Source organism: Haliotis rufescens, unplaced genomic scaffold, assembly GCF_023055435.1.
Source record: "Haliotis rufescens isolate VD_foot unplaced genomic scaffold, xgHalRufe1.0.p SCAF_62, whole genome shotgun sequence".
Lineage (NCBI taxonomy): Eukaryota > Metazoa > Mollusca > Gastropoda > Lepetellida > Haliotidae > Haliotis > Haliotis rufescens.
Window position 1 is genome coordinate 533,977 of NW_025964353.1, and position 17,398 is coordinate 551,374.

Below are 17,398 nucleotides of genomic sequence, written 5' to 3' on the forward strand. Positions count from 1 at the left end.
AATATAGAAAATCAGATATCACTTGAATAGACGAACGATGTTAAAGGTGCAAAGGGACATTTAAATTCATAATATTGACGAAACTGTCGATGGCTGGCCAGGAAGTATTTTCCATTTCGGCGTCTTTGTAATGCTTTGATTAATAGCATACAGACACTGATGTTTCTGTACTTCAAGATTCAATAAGTCTTCATTTATTTGCGATTTTAGCATCGTGTTTACTTCAATAAAGACTGTATTTGTCAAATCACATTTTTTCTTTTTACCCCGAAATGACATCATAAAAAATTTACTGCCGTCGCGCTTTCGCTGCACTGCGTTAATTAAGGTTGATTATTTCAAAACAACGAGAGCGATTTCTTTGCTGTCGACGCACTGCACTGCGCTGCCAACGCGCTGGTTTATTTAGAGGAGGCCTTTAGGCTCTAGAATGAAACCCGTTGAAATTATACTTTTTGAAAATGAAATGATCACCACAAAAATGTTGGACCTCGAACTGGAAAATACTAATGTCGACTTATTGTCATGTGTTAACAGAGACTTACTTTCACGTGTTAACGGAGACAGACTTTCACACGTTAACGGAGACTTACTGTCATGTGTTAACGGAGACAGACTTTCACACGTTAACGGAGACTTACTGTCATGTGTTAACGGAGACTTACTTTCACGTGTTAACGGAGACTTACTTTCACATGTTAACGGAGACTTACTGTCATGTGTTAACGGAGACATACTTTCACGTGTTAACGGACACTTACTTTCACACGTTAACGGAGACTTACTGTCATGTGTTAACGGAGACAGACTTTCACACGTTAACGGAGACTTACTGTCATGTGTTAACGGAGACTTACTTTCACGTGTTAACGGAGACTTACTTTCACATGTTAACGGAGACTTACTGTCATGTGTTAACGGAGACAGACTTTCACACGTTAACGGAGACTTACTGTCATGTGTTAACGGAGACAGACTTTCACGTGTTAACGGAGACTTACTTTCACATGTTAACGGAGACATACTTTCACGTGTTAACGGAGACTTACTTTCACGTGTTAACGAGACTTACTTTCACATGTTAACGGAGACTTACTGTCATGTGTTAACGGAGACAGACTTTCACGTGTTAACGGAGACTTACTTTCACACGTTAACGGAGACTTACTGTCATGTGTTAACGGAGACATACTTTCACACGTTAACGGAGACAGACTTTCACGTGTTAACGGAGACAGACTTTCGCGTGTTAACGGAGACTTACTTTCACATGTTAACGGAGACTTACTTTCACATGTTAACGGAGACTTACTGTCATGTGTTAACGGAGACAGACTTTCACACGTTAACGGAGACTTACTGTCATGTGTTAACGGAGACAGACTTTCACACGTTAACGGAGACTTACTTTCACGTGTTAACGGAGACAGACTTTCACACATTAACAGAGACTTACTGTCATGGGTTAACGGAGACTTACTGTCATGTGTTAACGGAGACTTACTGTCATGTTTCAACGGAGACTTACTTTCACATGTTAACGGAGACTTACTGTCATGTGTTAACGGAGACGGGGTTTAACTTTGCGGTCAAAGATTATGACATACCACAGTTTAACATGGATATCCAACCCACTAAGATAGCACACGGACTCAGAGCCAACCATTCCTTGTTGTTTTCCTATTAATACATGGCGACAGGCAGGGTTTACAACAAGTACCGTCTTTGTCTGTGTACGATGCGAACAGGGGATGGAACCACAGACCTTACCTTCACGGTAGATGCACTACACCACGGATGCGGTTTTCACTACATAAGATGCGAGAATGGTGTGAATATTCAACGCTGTTTAACGCCGCTTTGAACGACCCATCGTTGGGTGGCTTGTTTAACTGTGTCGCCAATATTGTGCAGAAATCAAGGATGAAAATTGAGGTGAATCTCGGAATCGAACACACAATCAGTGGGTCATGTCAACGAATAACAGAGCTTTGGACGACTGTCACCTCAAAATCGGGGAGAATCTTGTATTCGAGAACACGATTAGCAGATCCTAAACTCAGATGGGCGCCTCAGTCAAGCTGGGCAATCCAAATTATAAAAATCGGTGACGAGTGGTGAACGTTTTATCCGGGTCATCAACATGCACGCCATAGCAGAGCTGCGAGTAAAAAATCAGAAGGCCAGGCATGCCAGTGGTTGACAGCATGTGCATCGACACAAGGTTAAATGACAACGATCTGCTAGGACATAACTCAATTCTTCCATGTTGAGATGGTGGAATGTTCCTGGAGTTCCTGACAACTCTTAAATAAACAAAGACAAAAACTATTTCTACTGTATTAAATAACAACAAGCGTATAGTTGACAAAGTCATCTATATCCCCCGCCCATTTTAACACGTTATGGTCCCAAACCAGGTAACTGACCCAACATTTCTCTTAGGCCATGTCAAAATAGCTGCAATGGAAATTCTAAAATAAACATTTCTAAAACTCCTTAATATCAAATGGCACTAGTTCAGCATGCGCTTTATATATAGACATGCAATGTTTGGCAAGGAAATATTTAACAGTTTATTTGTTATACTGCATAAGTAAACCAATCCTATATTAAAACTTAAATGCAACTTGTTGTCATGGAAACATAAACAATAACAATTTCTAAAAGTGCTATATATCAAAAGGCACCAGTTCAGTATGTGCCTGGTAGACATGCAAAGTTTTGTAAGAAAGTATTTAACTGTTTTTGAGTTACACTCTGGAAACGAACACCACCCCTGTAGAACCTAAGTCCAACGTATTGCAATGGAAACGTGAAAAATATTTTTTTTCTAAAATTCCTAAATACATGTAGCAAGAGGCACCTGTCCAGTATGTGTCTGGTAAACATGCACAGTTTTTGTTGGAAAGTATTGAATGGGTTTTGAGTTATGCTCCGGAAACAAACTTTACCCTATAGAACCTAAGTCCAACTTGTTGCAATTGAAACGTAAAAAATAAAAATTAATAAAATTAATAAATAGCAAAAGGCACCAGTTCAGTATGTGCCTAGTAGACATGCAAAGTTTTGTAAGAAATTATTTATTGGTTTTTGAGTTACGCTCCGAAAACGAACAGCGCCCTTATAGAACCTATAACGTAAAAAATAAAAATGTATAAAATTCCTAAATAGCAAAAGGCACCAGTTCAGCATGAGTCTGATAGACATGCAAAGTTTCGTAGAGAAATATTTAACGGTTTCTGAGTTATGCTCCGGAAACGATTTCGGGACGCACACACGCACACACACACGCACGCACACTCACACACACACACACACGGACGGAACCCATTTCTATATCCCCCGCCAACTTCGTTGGGGCGGGGGATAATAATAATAATCGAGGGCGTGATTTGATTAACGTGGAGGCTCTTCGTGATATCAATGAATGGTGAGTGGTGTTCAAAAAGCAACTCCCTGTCACGGAATACAGTGAATGAATATTTCACCAGCGTTAGAAATTGGCACAGTCGCACTAAGTCCTGTAGTCCTTGCCAAACTGCTCAATAGTTAATGTATCAAAGGACTAGTAGAAATATGTTATCATTAGGAGGCTTAGTGGATTGAAAATGTTAGTTTCTACCTCTGATTTCACACTAATATAACTGTGTATGGTCTCCGAACTGACTGTGAGTTGGGATAACATTAAATGTTGAGCTATTTAAAAACTGATGTGTTACAATAAATGAGCATAATTTAATAAATTGCAATCTAAAATTTCTTTCAGAAATACTGAAACCTGGAGAACTTACTGGCTGTTTCTGGAAGACAGCTCCGTTCACCTGTAAGATATAATTGAGGGGCTTGCATGTACTTCAGTATATATTAAAACTTGTTTGGATTACTGGATCGATGTTAACATAGAAATATTTCATTAATAATATTATATTGTATATTGAATCATTATAGTCATGTAAACATTTATAGGAATCTGAGCGCACTTCTTCTACCCCATTCCGAAAAAGATATAACTATGCCATTTTTGTTGCCAAAATCTACTTTATATGTCGGTTTCATGTTAATGTTTACATCGTGTGAATACGATGTCGATTGATCATCATCTTCCCGAGGCAAGGGAGTTAACTGACTATAAACGTCCAGTTCCCACCCTTTCCGAACTGGGCAGGAATTATGGAGTTATAGTGTGACTGGACTAACGAGTCTATGCATAGTCCAATCAAAATCGCGTAATGAAATCAACATCCGGTTCGTAACCTGTCGTGCTGATTCCGGTCGATTGCAGGATTTGTATGTGCACCACCAACTTGGCGTCAATTGATATTTTCCAAATGTTTTCATTTTTATAATCAAGGTGCTCAAGTGATTTGCCGCCCGGAGAGCGGAAGGTCCGGGGTTCGATCCCCGGCCGCGTCATACCAAAAGACGTTAAAAGATGGTACTTGTTGTTACCCTGTCTGGCGCTCGGCATTAAGGGGCTAAAACAAGGACTGGTCGGCTCGGAGTCAGTATACTGTGTCTGAGTGGGGTATTCATGTTAAACTGCGGCATGGTATCTCAGTGAGCTAGCACTATAAATCGGCATCAGTCCGGACTAGTACAAGCAGCCACACAAACACACACACGTACATGCACGTCGCTATATAAGTGCAATAATCTTGGACGCGACGTTAAACCCAATTTCACCTCACCTCAAGTGATTTGATGCACTTCAGACCCGTTTTATGACAATATAGATCTTGATTATCGACCGAGCCACTTCACTGGGCGCGCCATTTTGTTTGAAGTTAATGCAAGTGAGATGAGAGGTGGAATCCGATTGGTCAATGGGAGGGACATAGAAGGGACACAACAAGTAATAGCCACTGGTGGCGCTACGATCGAGCCCAGAATTTCCAGCCTAATTCGGCTAGGGTGTTAACTGGACTTGAGGAGATGTCTAAACCGTGTCGTAGCTGTCGTAAGCGGTCGTGAGAGGTCGAAGCGCTAATTTCACAGGCTTTCTTGAAACGACACCCTGGAACGTGGTCTGTTAGTTTGTAATTCAGAGATCCAGATCAGCTGCGTATCTGCGTAAAATACGCATCAGAAATGCAGAAATACGCAGTAAAATAATATCCAAGCGTATCGAATACGCAACGAACATTACAGATACGCTACAAAAATAAAACTTGTGCGTATCATCAAAATATTGTGAAGTAACCCTGCGTATTCGATTGGAAAATCAGCAACTTATTTTGAAATTATAAACGGGCACTCCTTGAATCTTGCCAAACTCCATGATGACAGTTACATCATGATCATTTGCCATCACACTTTCTGGTGGAAGTATCGTGGTATTTTTGAGTCCTATAAAGCTCTCGAACCCACACAACACCAGTTTGCAGGGACTAGATGAATAGTGTTTTTAAATATTTAACTTAAATACCCACATGTGTAAAAACTAGTGGGTAACAGAAATTTGAATACCCAGATAGAATAGCTGATACGCAGTGATTTTAAAATGCATGGGTGAAATACCCACAACCCCAAAAGCATATCTGGAGCTCTGTGTAATAGTCACTCGTTCCAATCCCTAATATCTGGACCAGACAAGCCAATGATTGACATAATGAGCAATTGGAATACGATGACAAGCATCAACCAAGTCAGAAAGCCTGACCACCCGATTCCGTTAAACGCCTCTTACAACCATAGTCGCCTGTTACGGCAAACATGGGTTGCTGAGGACCTATTCTACCCCGGATCTTCACTTCTTCCTGGCCTTCCACTTGCATTGATTTAAAAAAAAGTTAAATGTACTATTTTTCCCCAAAGATCTAGACTACCAGATGTCGGACATTCATTATTGTGGAAGCCTCGGTGGCTAAGTGGGTTAGATCGCGGACTTTGTGTGCTGGCGATTAGGTGCCTCACTCTGGCGTGGGTTCCAATTCCGGATGGGACTCAACCCCAAAGAGTGAGTGAGTGAGTATGGTTTTACGCCGCTTTTAGCAATATTCCAGCAATATCACGGCGGGGGACACCAGAAATGGGCTTCACACATTGTGCCCATGTCGGGAATCGAAGCCGGGTCTTCGGCGTGACGAGCGAACGCTTTAACCACTAGGCTACCCGACCGCCCCTCAACCCCAAAGAAGTACGAGAATCTGTACTTTCACTAAGAAAGTGTTATCCCAAATATAACATTTGTTACATTTGACCACTTTCTAAATGGCATTGTGTATTCATCTCTTAGTTCCAGAGAAGAAGTCGTTTGAAACAATAACACCAAACTACCCTATTTGGCCCCGACTCTCAACTCCTTGGGGGTCAGTCCCTCGATTTGTACAATTTTGAATCCTCACCCCAGGAGAATGCTTCCAACCAAATATGGTTGATATCTAGTTCTTAGTTCCAGAGAGGATATCGCTTAAAGCAATATAGCCAAATTATCCCTATTTGGCCTCGCCTCTCAGCCCCTTTGGATGGGCGAGTGGGTTGGTGGGTGGATGGGCGAGTGGGTTGGTGGGTGGATGGGCGGAGGGGTTGGTGGGTGGGTGTGTCCCACCATTTGTATAATTTTAAATCCCCAACAGCTAGGGATGCTTACAGTCAAATTTCTTTAATTTCCTATAAGTGGTTCAGAAGAAGTCGTTTGAATAAATTGACGAAAACATCATATGAGGCACCAGTTGGCGAATTTTCTGGACAAGTTTCTCTTAGATAAGCATACAGACTTTCATTCAAGTAACTTTAGCTTCTGAGAAACTTTTCCCCATTTCAGAAAGAATGCACAAAGTTGAAAAGCATGGAGCAAGGGCCACAACTCTGTACAATCGTTTAAACCTCATTCCGATCATGACCAGCGACAAGTGTAAAATTTTACTTCTCGGACTTGTTCTGTTTTTGATAACATTTTTGCTATTTCATAAGCGGACGGACAGACTAACTCCGTTCCTATATCGCCCACCCATTTCGTAGCAGAAGAACATGGAGCCAGAACCATAACAGTGTTTAAACAAGAGTCATCCGAAGATGACATATCCCTCCGACGTGGCATGTCGGTAAACTGTGTGTACCTTCAAATGTTTTTAGATTGGCAAGGAAATCTTTTTCCTTGATGCCAAAACTAGAAATATACTGAAGGTTATTAAATATTGGTTCATGTAGCTCACTTTCTGGTCTCAAATGTCAGGGGCTACAAATTAAAAAGATTAAAATCTATAAATAACAAACTGCACTTCTAGTGAACTACTAGTACATCAATTTTCAATTTAAATTGAAAAAAAAAAGAAAAAATCTGTTTATAGCAAAGGCACCACTACATAACCTGCTTGAAAGTGTAAAAACTTTTGAGAGGCTAAGTTGTATGGTTCGGGAAATATGCTCCGGACAAGAGCAGTACCCTCAAACTTCCTAAGTTCATAATATTTCCATGAAAACGACAAAAATATAAAATTCTAAAAATCTCTAAATAACAAAAGGCACTACTACTGAGCCTGATTGTTAAGTATACCAGGTTTTGTGAAGCTAGGTTATACGGTTTAGGAAATATGCTCCGGACAGGAACATACCCTCAAATTTCCTAGTTTCATCATATTTCAATGGAAACGACAAAAATAAAAAATTCTAAAAATCTCTAAATAACAAAAGGCACTACTACTGAGCCTGATTGTTAAGTGTACCAAGTTTTGTGAAGCTAGGTTGTACAGTTTAGGAAATATGCTCCGGACAGGAACATACCCTCAAATTTCCTAGTTTCATCATATTTCCATGGAAACGACAAAATTATAAAAAAAAATAAAAAATCTCTAAATAACAAAAGGCACTACTACTGAGCCTGATTGTTAAGTTTACCAACTTTTGTGAAGCTAGGTTGTACGGTTTAGGTAATATGCTCCGGACAAACAATGATTACAGACGGACATACTGGGGGGGGGGGGATAAAAATACTTTTACGGCACCAACTTTAGAACTGTAGTTTTGATAAAAAATCTACAAAAGTATGCTAACTTGGATTAATGTATCTTCAGTAGTTTTGAGGAAACTAGTCCCTATTTCACCCAGTATGCACTAGGAACAACAGCACTGAATGAGCGCCATAAGTCTGTAAATAAGAATTTAAGATGTCAATTTCCGAACACATTTAAGATCATGACCTGTAATATCAGTGTAACAGTAACTACATTTTAATATAACATACTTATAACGATTTGGCTGGCGGATACACTGAACTGTTTTTCGGTCCCATCCACATGCTGTATGGGTTTTTAATGAACTGCGGTTAAAAAAAATAAAGTTAGTGGTCCCTTTGAGTTTGTTATAACTGTAGTTTACAGTACTTCATTTCTCTAAAATATTATTACAAATACAGTAAACTAGGGTTATAACGAACTCAAGGGACCACTAACTTTAGCTGGTAATAACCATAGTTTGTTATAAGCATATATACAACAAATGGCAGTGACTAAAAAATATGATTGTTATATTGTTCAGTTTGTTTTAAGCGTGTTCGTCATAAACGTAGTAAACAGTAAAGAGAAACCAAGAAAACCACAATGAACTTAAAGTATGTGTAGGAAAAAGTACCATATGTCTAATCAAACTTTGTTAATAAAAAAACTTACAAATCGGGTAGATATGTACGATGTTAACCCATATTGTAAACAACACATTTTACAATAAGGGTTATAAAACTGCTTTCATTCCTACATTTGAACCTGTCAAAATTAAGTTTCAACCTTCAAAGTATAAGAAAACACAAATTTCCCTTGATTGTTGTTTTATTCCACTATAAATTACAGCAGAACAAGTGTGTTGCTTCTTAATCCTCATCATCATCAGCAGCGGCGCCACCAGTTCCCTTCTTGGCGTTCTTCCTCTTGACACGGCCTGTAAACAAAGAATACTCTCATACATCTGTTTGACAAGTACAATGTTCCTATAAGCATACATCTTAAGAATGTTGACTTTCACTGGGTTCACATCATTTAACCATTTAAAGTCTACATGCCACAATACTTCCGCCACATAATATTAAGGGTGGTGAAACAAAGTTGTTGGCTAGACATATTACACCTTGGGAATAGAGCTATGGTCTATGGTGCAACAATCAAAGTGTTAACCATTTGATTACACAGTTGTCTTGGATCCTACAACATCATGCTCAATATGAAACAGTGTCAGCATATTGAAAGTTATCTCCCCTTTGTCAACTCACCAGGTCTGCCGCCACCATAAGGTGATCTGAGGGAGAAGTCAATGTGCTTCTGGGAGTCCAGACGTACCACATATGATGGGATGTTCACCACCTGTTTACGTACTCTGAAAGAGAAGGCTGAACATGTATTTCAATAATTAAATGCTACAATAAAGTGCAAACATATGTATTTCAGACAACTTCTAAAATCCTTCTGATACTGATCATTTCTTTGTTATTACCAGTAATGTGCAAGGTATTCAACATATCTCAAAAGAAATCACACTCCTTCAGACACAATGAAAATCATCTGCATTAAACAAAACCACTTCATGTTTTCCTTTATTACTTATTTTGAAAATGCAAATTTCAGGAAATCCGGAGAATCAAGGTATTTGGACTGCATTTCACCTCGATGAGCCAGTGTAACGTCATCAGGGTACTTCGATAGACGTAGGGTAAACCCCAGTGGCCTATCATTAGTCCTCTCAGTTACTGCGGCTAACAGGAGACTTGGATTTTATAATCCAGTGGCCTCCTATGTAATGAATGATCCTTCATCCCTTTGGGGTAACAACTTCAATAGACTTAGGGCCTCAACCCCAGTGGCCTATTAATCACCTGGAAATTTCAAGTAATGCATAAATTAAACAAGGAAATCATGTAAATTATTTGTTTAACGACGCACGCAGCAATATTCAAGCTGTATGAAGGTGGTCTGGAAATAACTGTCTGGACCAGACAATCCAGCGATAGCATCGATCCAGGCAAATGGGATGCGATGACATGCATCAATCAAGTCAACAATCCTGACCACACAATCTTTTTAGTCACCTCATGACAAGCAAATTCGCCTCTTACAGCAAGCATGGGATGCTGAAGACTATTCTAATCAAGGCGTCATGTAAATTAACCTGCATTAAATGAATAGATCTAAACATTTCAATTTTGCATTCATCGGAGCCAAAGAATTGTTTTTGACATACTTAATTTGTGGCAAGTCATTTAATCTGAAGTTGACAATCGTTGCACAGCCAATAAACTGTCACTCATTTCAACTGTTATGTCATGGGCATGCCCTGGAGGTGATAAAACTGATACTTTCAGAAATCCTTTTCTTTCTCCCCATACCTGATATGTCTCTGTCTGATGAGCACACGTGCATGATGGATACTCTTGGCAAGGCCCAACTTGAAGACCTGAGTCTGCAGACGTCTCTCCAAGAAATCCTCAAGTCTCAAACCCAGGACGTAATCGAGCTTCATCTTGCCCTCGTCCAACACACCAATACGCACGAGCCGACGTAGGAGAGCATTACCTGTTAACATAAGTAACAACTGTAGGTAAGTTGCTAATTGATGTTTACTACATTGTTTGCTTTGATAATTTTGATTGATCAGAATGACTCGATCAGAAAAGTCTGCTGATAATGAACATAGATTACTACTTAACAAGTTTCTGAATTCTGAATTCTACCAAAAGGTTCATAAACACAGGTGAAGTTTTATACCTTCAAAAAGTCGTCTTGGCTCCTTTTCGTCAAGGGTGAGCAGCTCTCGGGCTGACTTTCGGATTCTGGCCAAAGTGTATTTGACACGCCACACTTCCCTCTTGTTCCTTAGACCATATTCGCCAATGAGCTTTAACTCCTGGTCAAGACGTTCCTTTTCAAAAGGACGCCTAGGAGTGGTGTACGTCTTACTTTGAACCAAAGGAATTCGCGGCATTTTGTCTGGGTTTTAAGCCTGAAAATAAATTAAACAGTGTCAGTTTATTGCATATCTTGTTGGTAATGATACTCTGTAGCTTAACGCCACACTCAGCAATATTCCCGCTATACGATGGCAGTCTGTAAATAATCAAGTCTTAACCAGACAATCAAGTGATTGATGTCATGGTCATCGATCCACGATTTTGGGATAGGACGACATGCATCAACAAAGTCAGCAAGCATGACAACCCGATCCCGTTAGTCGCCTTTTACGATTACTTAAGACCTATTCTAAGCCAGATAGGATACTGTCACAAGTTGTTTCTTATTTTTTTATGAAATCCGAATAATAATCATGCAAGTAACGGAGCCACTATAGTAGACATGTTTGCAACCATTTTCTTTCAAGGATCTATGAGCCAAGGATGAGTTCTGTGTAACCTACCCTATCCCTAACGATCATGAGTGAGTAGGGTTTTATGCTGCTTTTAGCAATATTCCAGCAATATCACGGTGGGGGACACCAGAAATGGGCTTCACACATTTTACCTAAGTCGGGAATCGAACACGGGTTTCGCGTGATGAGCGAACACTTTAACCACTAGGCTACCCGACCGCCCCTAATGATCACGAAAATCTACTGATCACTGACCAGTTATCACCATTTTTTTCATGTGTGTATTTGACACATTCCGTTTACAAAGATGACTGTACCAGTAACTTTGTATGAGCAAATGCGCTAATTTCTTCCCGTGGAATGAGATTCAGTTGATTTTTGTTATAACGCTAGGATAAGGAATCAAAACAGCGGAAAGAGAACTTCCCCGTCAACTTACTGTACCAGTTATCTTCGTCGTGTTAACACGCGCCAATTAATCATGAGCACTGCTTCAGTCATACAAATTACATTTGTAAGTATCTCAGGTATCGCACTAAATTTTTTTATTCGTCAAATGATTAAGAAATGCTATTATCAATTTGTCTCGAAACTGACAAAACCAATATTCCCCAAATTCAAATTACACATCATCTTAACACTATGCACTATGGAATTAGTGATATATAATACAGGTTATGCATTTTGGAAATAGGCCTATAGCTCGAATAGGTTTCAGAATTGTAATTTTGGGAAGAAATGACATACAGATAGCAATGACAGAACTGAAAGTGCATCATCGTTTTTTATTATCTTTATTTCCCCGCTACACAACGCCCCGTGTCTTTTCTAAGGTTGAATTTGGGCAAGGTGATTATGGTGGTTTTTCTAAATATTTCCTCACAAGAGTCCGTTTCGGTCATCACTTTCGGATTAATATTTCTCTTCTAATGAAAACGAGCGAAAGTAAAATGACGTGATCACGTGCGCGTTATAACGGGGAGTGGCAATAACTGCATTGTCGCTAGCCAGTAGGTAATTTTCGTGATATATACGTATTTAGTTTTTGTGATGCTATTGGGTGGCAAACAGACTCATAATTTCACCTTTTTTTCCTCTTAGGGTCCACCGACACAGGTCGATGACCTACATACATTTCGCCATAGACAGCTCATGTGCATCATTTGGCTGCCTCTAGTTTTGAAGCATGAAATGCGAACCTTTAAGAAGGTATTTATACCAATTTATTACCGATAGGCCATTTCTTTAAAAAACCGTTGGCCCAACATCGTGTTCTGCACAAGCCGTTGCATTCAAAGGCAGTGAGTAACGACCAACGGTAGAAAGTTTTTTACTCCACTAGTACTCATAATGATAACATATAGCAAAACCTTTTAAAATTGTAGATTTCTACTAGTCCTTATGATACCTAAGGTATTGGGCAATTTCGCAAGGACTAGTGCCAACTTTTAACGCTGAATTAATGGAATAATGCCTTTATAATCACACCTACATTCTGGTATGCCCTTATATTACAACATGTGTTAACATTAAAACGTGTTTAAAACTTGATACATTAAATTCTTGTCCATTGAAAACACTAAGTTCCGAGAGCTCAAACTAACATGTGCTCACCAGTATGGCGCGACCACGTGAAAGAGGATGAATATAGTTCCGGCGTGTCTGACGTCACAAATTCTGCCGCGAGTACTATATCTATTGACAGTGTAGCTCACACTCTCACAAGTTTTTCAAAGTCGTACAACACAATGGTTATATTACAACCATTGAAAATATTTAGTTTTGCGGGTCCAAAATTCACACGCAACTCACAAAATCTGTGTAACTATTTCTTATCACAAAGGGAGATAACTTTTCAATAGCAACATTTGCTTCTGGATAGATAAGAACCGCAATCTCGCTGCATTTTTATGTTCGTACCCAACACGTCAGACGCTAAGTCCATTTTTCAGTTAATAACCGGTTTAGTCTTTTGCGAAATGTGTGTAAGTGTACGAATCACTGGTCCAAATAAGATGGCCCCCTAATTCTTTTTAAATGTTACCACGATTATCTGCTTAACACATGTTTGTTTTTGCTGAGATAACATTATGTAATATGGTAGGTATTTCTAAAGTAAACGTGAAATTGATATAAAAACATTACTTTATACATGTCACAACAAAGAACATGATGGATATTGCAATGATAATTTTTAGATCCATGAGCACAGTTTAGAGAGTCATACGTGAGTTTTAGTCTTGAAGATATTGAAAAATAACCTCTAGCAAATATGTTTATATTCAGCATTAAAGAGTTTAATATGCAAGGAATAAATAATTTGTGTTGTAGTCCTTTGGATGTTTCTGTAGACACTGCATGAGTTCTGTCTGATGGAGAGTGAGTGAATATGGTTTTACTCCGCTTTTAGAAATATTCCAACAATATCATGGTGGAACACCAGGAATGAGCTTCACACGTACCCATGTGGGGAATCGAACTTGGGTCTTCAGCGTGATGAGTGAACGCGTAAACCACCAGGCTTCCCACGGCCCAACTGTCTTATGTAGAATCTCACCAAGTGTCTTTGATATGAACTATATCAGCTCAAGTCAAGCAAAGTAGCAACATGCAGTGGCTTGTTGAGACTTGATACTTTTATCGATGAGAGTTGATACGTTCGATATAAAGAAGTACAATTATTTATTATTTTATGTACTGGTACAGTATCCATGAGAAATCATAACCAAAATATTATAATTACTTGTGTTAATATATTCAAAGTGCAAAGCTGAATGAAGTCCTTTTTTGTTCAGTGGTACAAAGGTCCAGAGTACATCAGTTGGGAGTGAGTGAGTACGGTTTTACACCGCTTTTAGCAATATTCCAGCAATATCACGGTGGGGGACACCAGAAATGGGCTTCACACATTGTACCCATGTCGGGAATCGAACCCTGGTCTTCAGCGTGATGAGCAAACGCTTTAACCACTGGGCTAACCGACCACCCCTCACATCAGTTGGGAAGTACTGCCAGTCTGTGTATGTGATGACATTTCTTATGAATTATTAATATTTAGGAGATAAACATACTGTGTTTTCAATGTAGAGCTAGGTTACCTGTAGATTTAACCCCGCTAAATTGAATTTGGAACCGAACGCGCAGCGTGAGGTTTCAAATGTTAAATTTAGCGCGGTTAAATCTACAGGTAACCTAGCTCTACATTGAAAACACAGTATGTTTATCTCCATACTACCATGACTAAATAAAACGCGAACTCTTTGGTGTTAGCAAATATACTGAGTGAAGCGGCATGGGTTGAGTTCAGTGTTTTGAGTGGGTTATCGATCTGAATTGCGGAATCACCGAACAAAATATGGTGCTGTATATACGCAAGCAGTTTGTTTACACCGTAATACTTCGCTCGAACATATGACAGGCATTGAAAGTATATAATCACGGCAAACTTGGTAAGCTAACATGAGGTGGGCATCCCTAAAGAAAACAAAGCAAGCTTTGCAAGGCTTTCGCTCTACATCGCGCGTCACCATTATGACGTCATATCGCTCATTGTGACGCAAAAAATATGACGTCACAGTCGTATATAGAAAAGCGCCAAAATTCCATGCTCTCTGTTGTCTCCAAAACGTAAATACATTCCCTTTGTTGATTTCTGTCGTATTTTTCTGCACGAAATGTATTGCCACACATCCTTTGAATAGTGTAGTAACCGCATCTGTGCATTTTGTAACCTGTTATTGTAGATATAATTATTTAAATGTGCCCACCGACAATGACTGAAAATAGTACTATTCTATAAATTTTAGCTTCCGCGGTGATGCGGCCGTCAAACCAGCTGTTTCAATCAGAGGGGGTTTATTGTGATTTAATAGCCTCTGATTGACCAATCAGAATCGAGTAAATTCCAAATTCATGGTAGAATAGTAGTTATTATTATTATTATTATTATTGTTATTATTATCATCATTATATCAAAGGTTGAGTAGTATACACAACAACACCCGCTGAGGAATTGAGCTGTCTGTATGTGTTGTGTCCACTGTCATGTGGCATTGACTTCTGTCTGTAGTTTTGACATAGGAACTGTTGAATTTTATCTATATTTGTCAAAGTTATCATCTGAAAATCAGTTTCCTAGCAATTGAAGCCTTGCATGGCCTCCAATCTCCTAAACAGGTCAATGTCATGAGTAAGGGGGAGTAAGTGTTTAACACCACATTCAGCTAATTTCCAGCTACCATATGTCCCCGTGGCTAGTAAAGTAATGGTGTCTGGTCGGACCCAGTGATTGAGAAAGGGCCTACAATCATGCGTGTGGTATCAACAACCACACTATACGGTCTGACTGGCATTTTGGTAAGTAAGAGTAAAGACAACTTCCGCATTGTATTGTGATGCAACATTTCGGTATAGATCCCTCTACCGTTGTCATGTATGATCATCATAATTCATCATAATTCAGTAAAGACGCTGTCATCCATAAAATATCTTGTCTTTACAACAATCATACCAATATTAGGTTGATATACATGCCTTCAGGCGGATTATTGTGGGGAATATCCCAGTCTAATAAAAGGGATATTATTACACACCCATAAACACTTCATCTCAACAATTTCACTGTACAGCTCAGGATAACTGGCCTTCACTAGACATCAACATGTCAGTTATTTTCCCCAATCCAATCGAAAGCCAGTTATCCATGTGACCAGCTTTGACCTCCTCATATTGAATGTACTGACTATAGAAAGGTAGTCATGACCTGTCAACAAACTTACTGTCAGTTGAATCAACATTTGTTCACATTCTCTTCGAGAAATAGTAACAGATTATTATTGGCTTTTAGCCATATTTCACCACTTTGCACTTTGCAATCAAACTGGACCTGAGACCATGTATGACACATTTATTCGAACCCACAATCATAGGTCTCTGGCGTGCCAAAGGGACGCAACTCTGCACAGCGAATTGCGTCTCCTTAGACTGGGCCACCCATGCCCCCTCCCCAGTTTGACATCAGCCTGTGTTTGACCTCTGATGTGACTTGTCTTTCCATATCACGTCCTTACCTTCATTTACATGTCAACACATGATGTCACGGGTCTCAGGCCAGATTAAGACATACAATTGTCATGCAACCTTTGACCACAGTGACATTGACAAAAGTGACTGGCTATCAAATAGCATGCATACAAATTGAATTTGGCCCAAAATCCATCTTATCATGAAAAGAGGCTTTGAACAATAGACCTACAATAGCAAAAGGCACCACTTCAAGACTATTTGATATATCTGCCTGTTTTTGAGTTGTGTTCCGGAAAGGAAATGACTACTGACAGACAGACAGACAAGGTGTCGCCTATATCCCCCCGCGTTATATGACAGGGTGAAGAAAAGTTTTAAAAAATAATATATAAACCCTAGACTTTCCTAATCTCTGTTTGATTGGGTGAAGTACTGAGGCAGTTCTTAACAAAGAGCATGTCCTCAAGCATAAGAAGTAACGACCAAGTTAGATTTCTGGGGACGGATCCTAAGGATTGTAAAGTAAAGGCTGAGATAGATCAGGGTGAAGTGAGAATCACAAGAATCCTCCAGGGCAGCATCCCTCGTTGACCCCACAGCAACATGGCCTGCGCAGCAAAGACATCATGTCTGTACAAGGTCACAGCAACATGGCCTGAGCAGCACAGACATCATGTCTGTACAAGGTCACAGCAGGAAGTATGGGGGGCTTGGGGCTCAGGGACAGCATTAGAGGACATATGGAGCAGCCACGACTGGGAACTGACCAGGAGAAATCCATGAGATTAAAATTCTTGGTCTGTACCCAAGCTGATGGGATTGACCAAAGAGTTTAAAGTCAACACCCTGCCCTACACTGAACTGGGACTGGCCTCATATATGGCTAAAAACATAATAGTATTGGTTCTCAGGCATCGCCCGCATCATCATAAAGTCTGCCGCACCTTTCATTTTTATTTCCATTTTTAAAAAAATTATAAGAGTCATTAAATATTCAGCGTCTCGAACACAAGACCCCAGCAGTTAAATGCTACAATACTTAAGAAGAACATCATTTCCCCGAAATTATTGTAAACAAAATTTA

General features: G+C 39.6%; 1 protein-coding gene across 1 annotated transcript; it reads right to left on the reverse strand.

Moving 5' to 3' along the window:
- Nucleotides 1-8,747: 8,747 nt before the first annotated feature.
- Nucleotides 8,748-13,050, reverse strand: LOC124114015 (40S ribosomal protein S9). The gene is made up of 5 exons (XM_046474541.2): nt 12,904-13,050; nt 10,692-10,926; nt 10,313-10,499; nt 9,203-9,306; nt 8,748-8,874 (listed from the first exon to the last, which is right to left on the reverse strand). Exons 2-5 carry the CDS (start codon nt 10,906-10,908, stop codon nt 8,807-8,809), a joined length of 576 nt encoding a protein of 191 aa, XP_046330497.1. The 5' UTR covers nt 10,909-10,926; nt 12,904-13,050; the 3' UTR covers nt 8,748-8,806.
- Nucleotides 13,051-17,398: the final 4,348 nt, after the last annotated feature.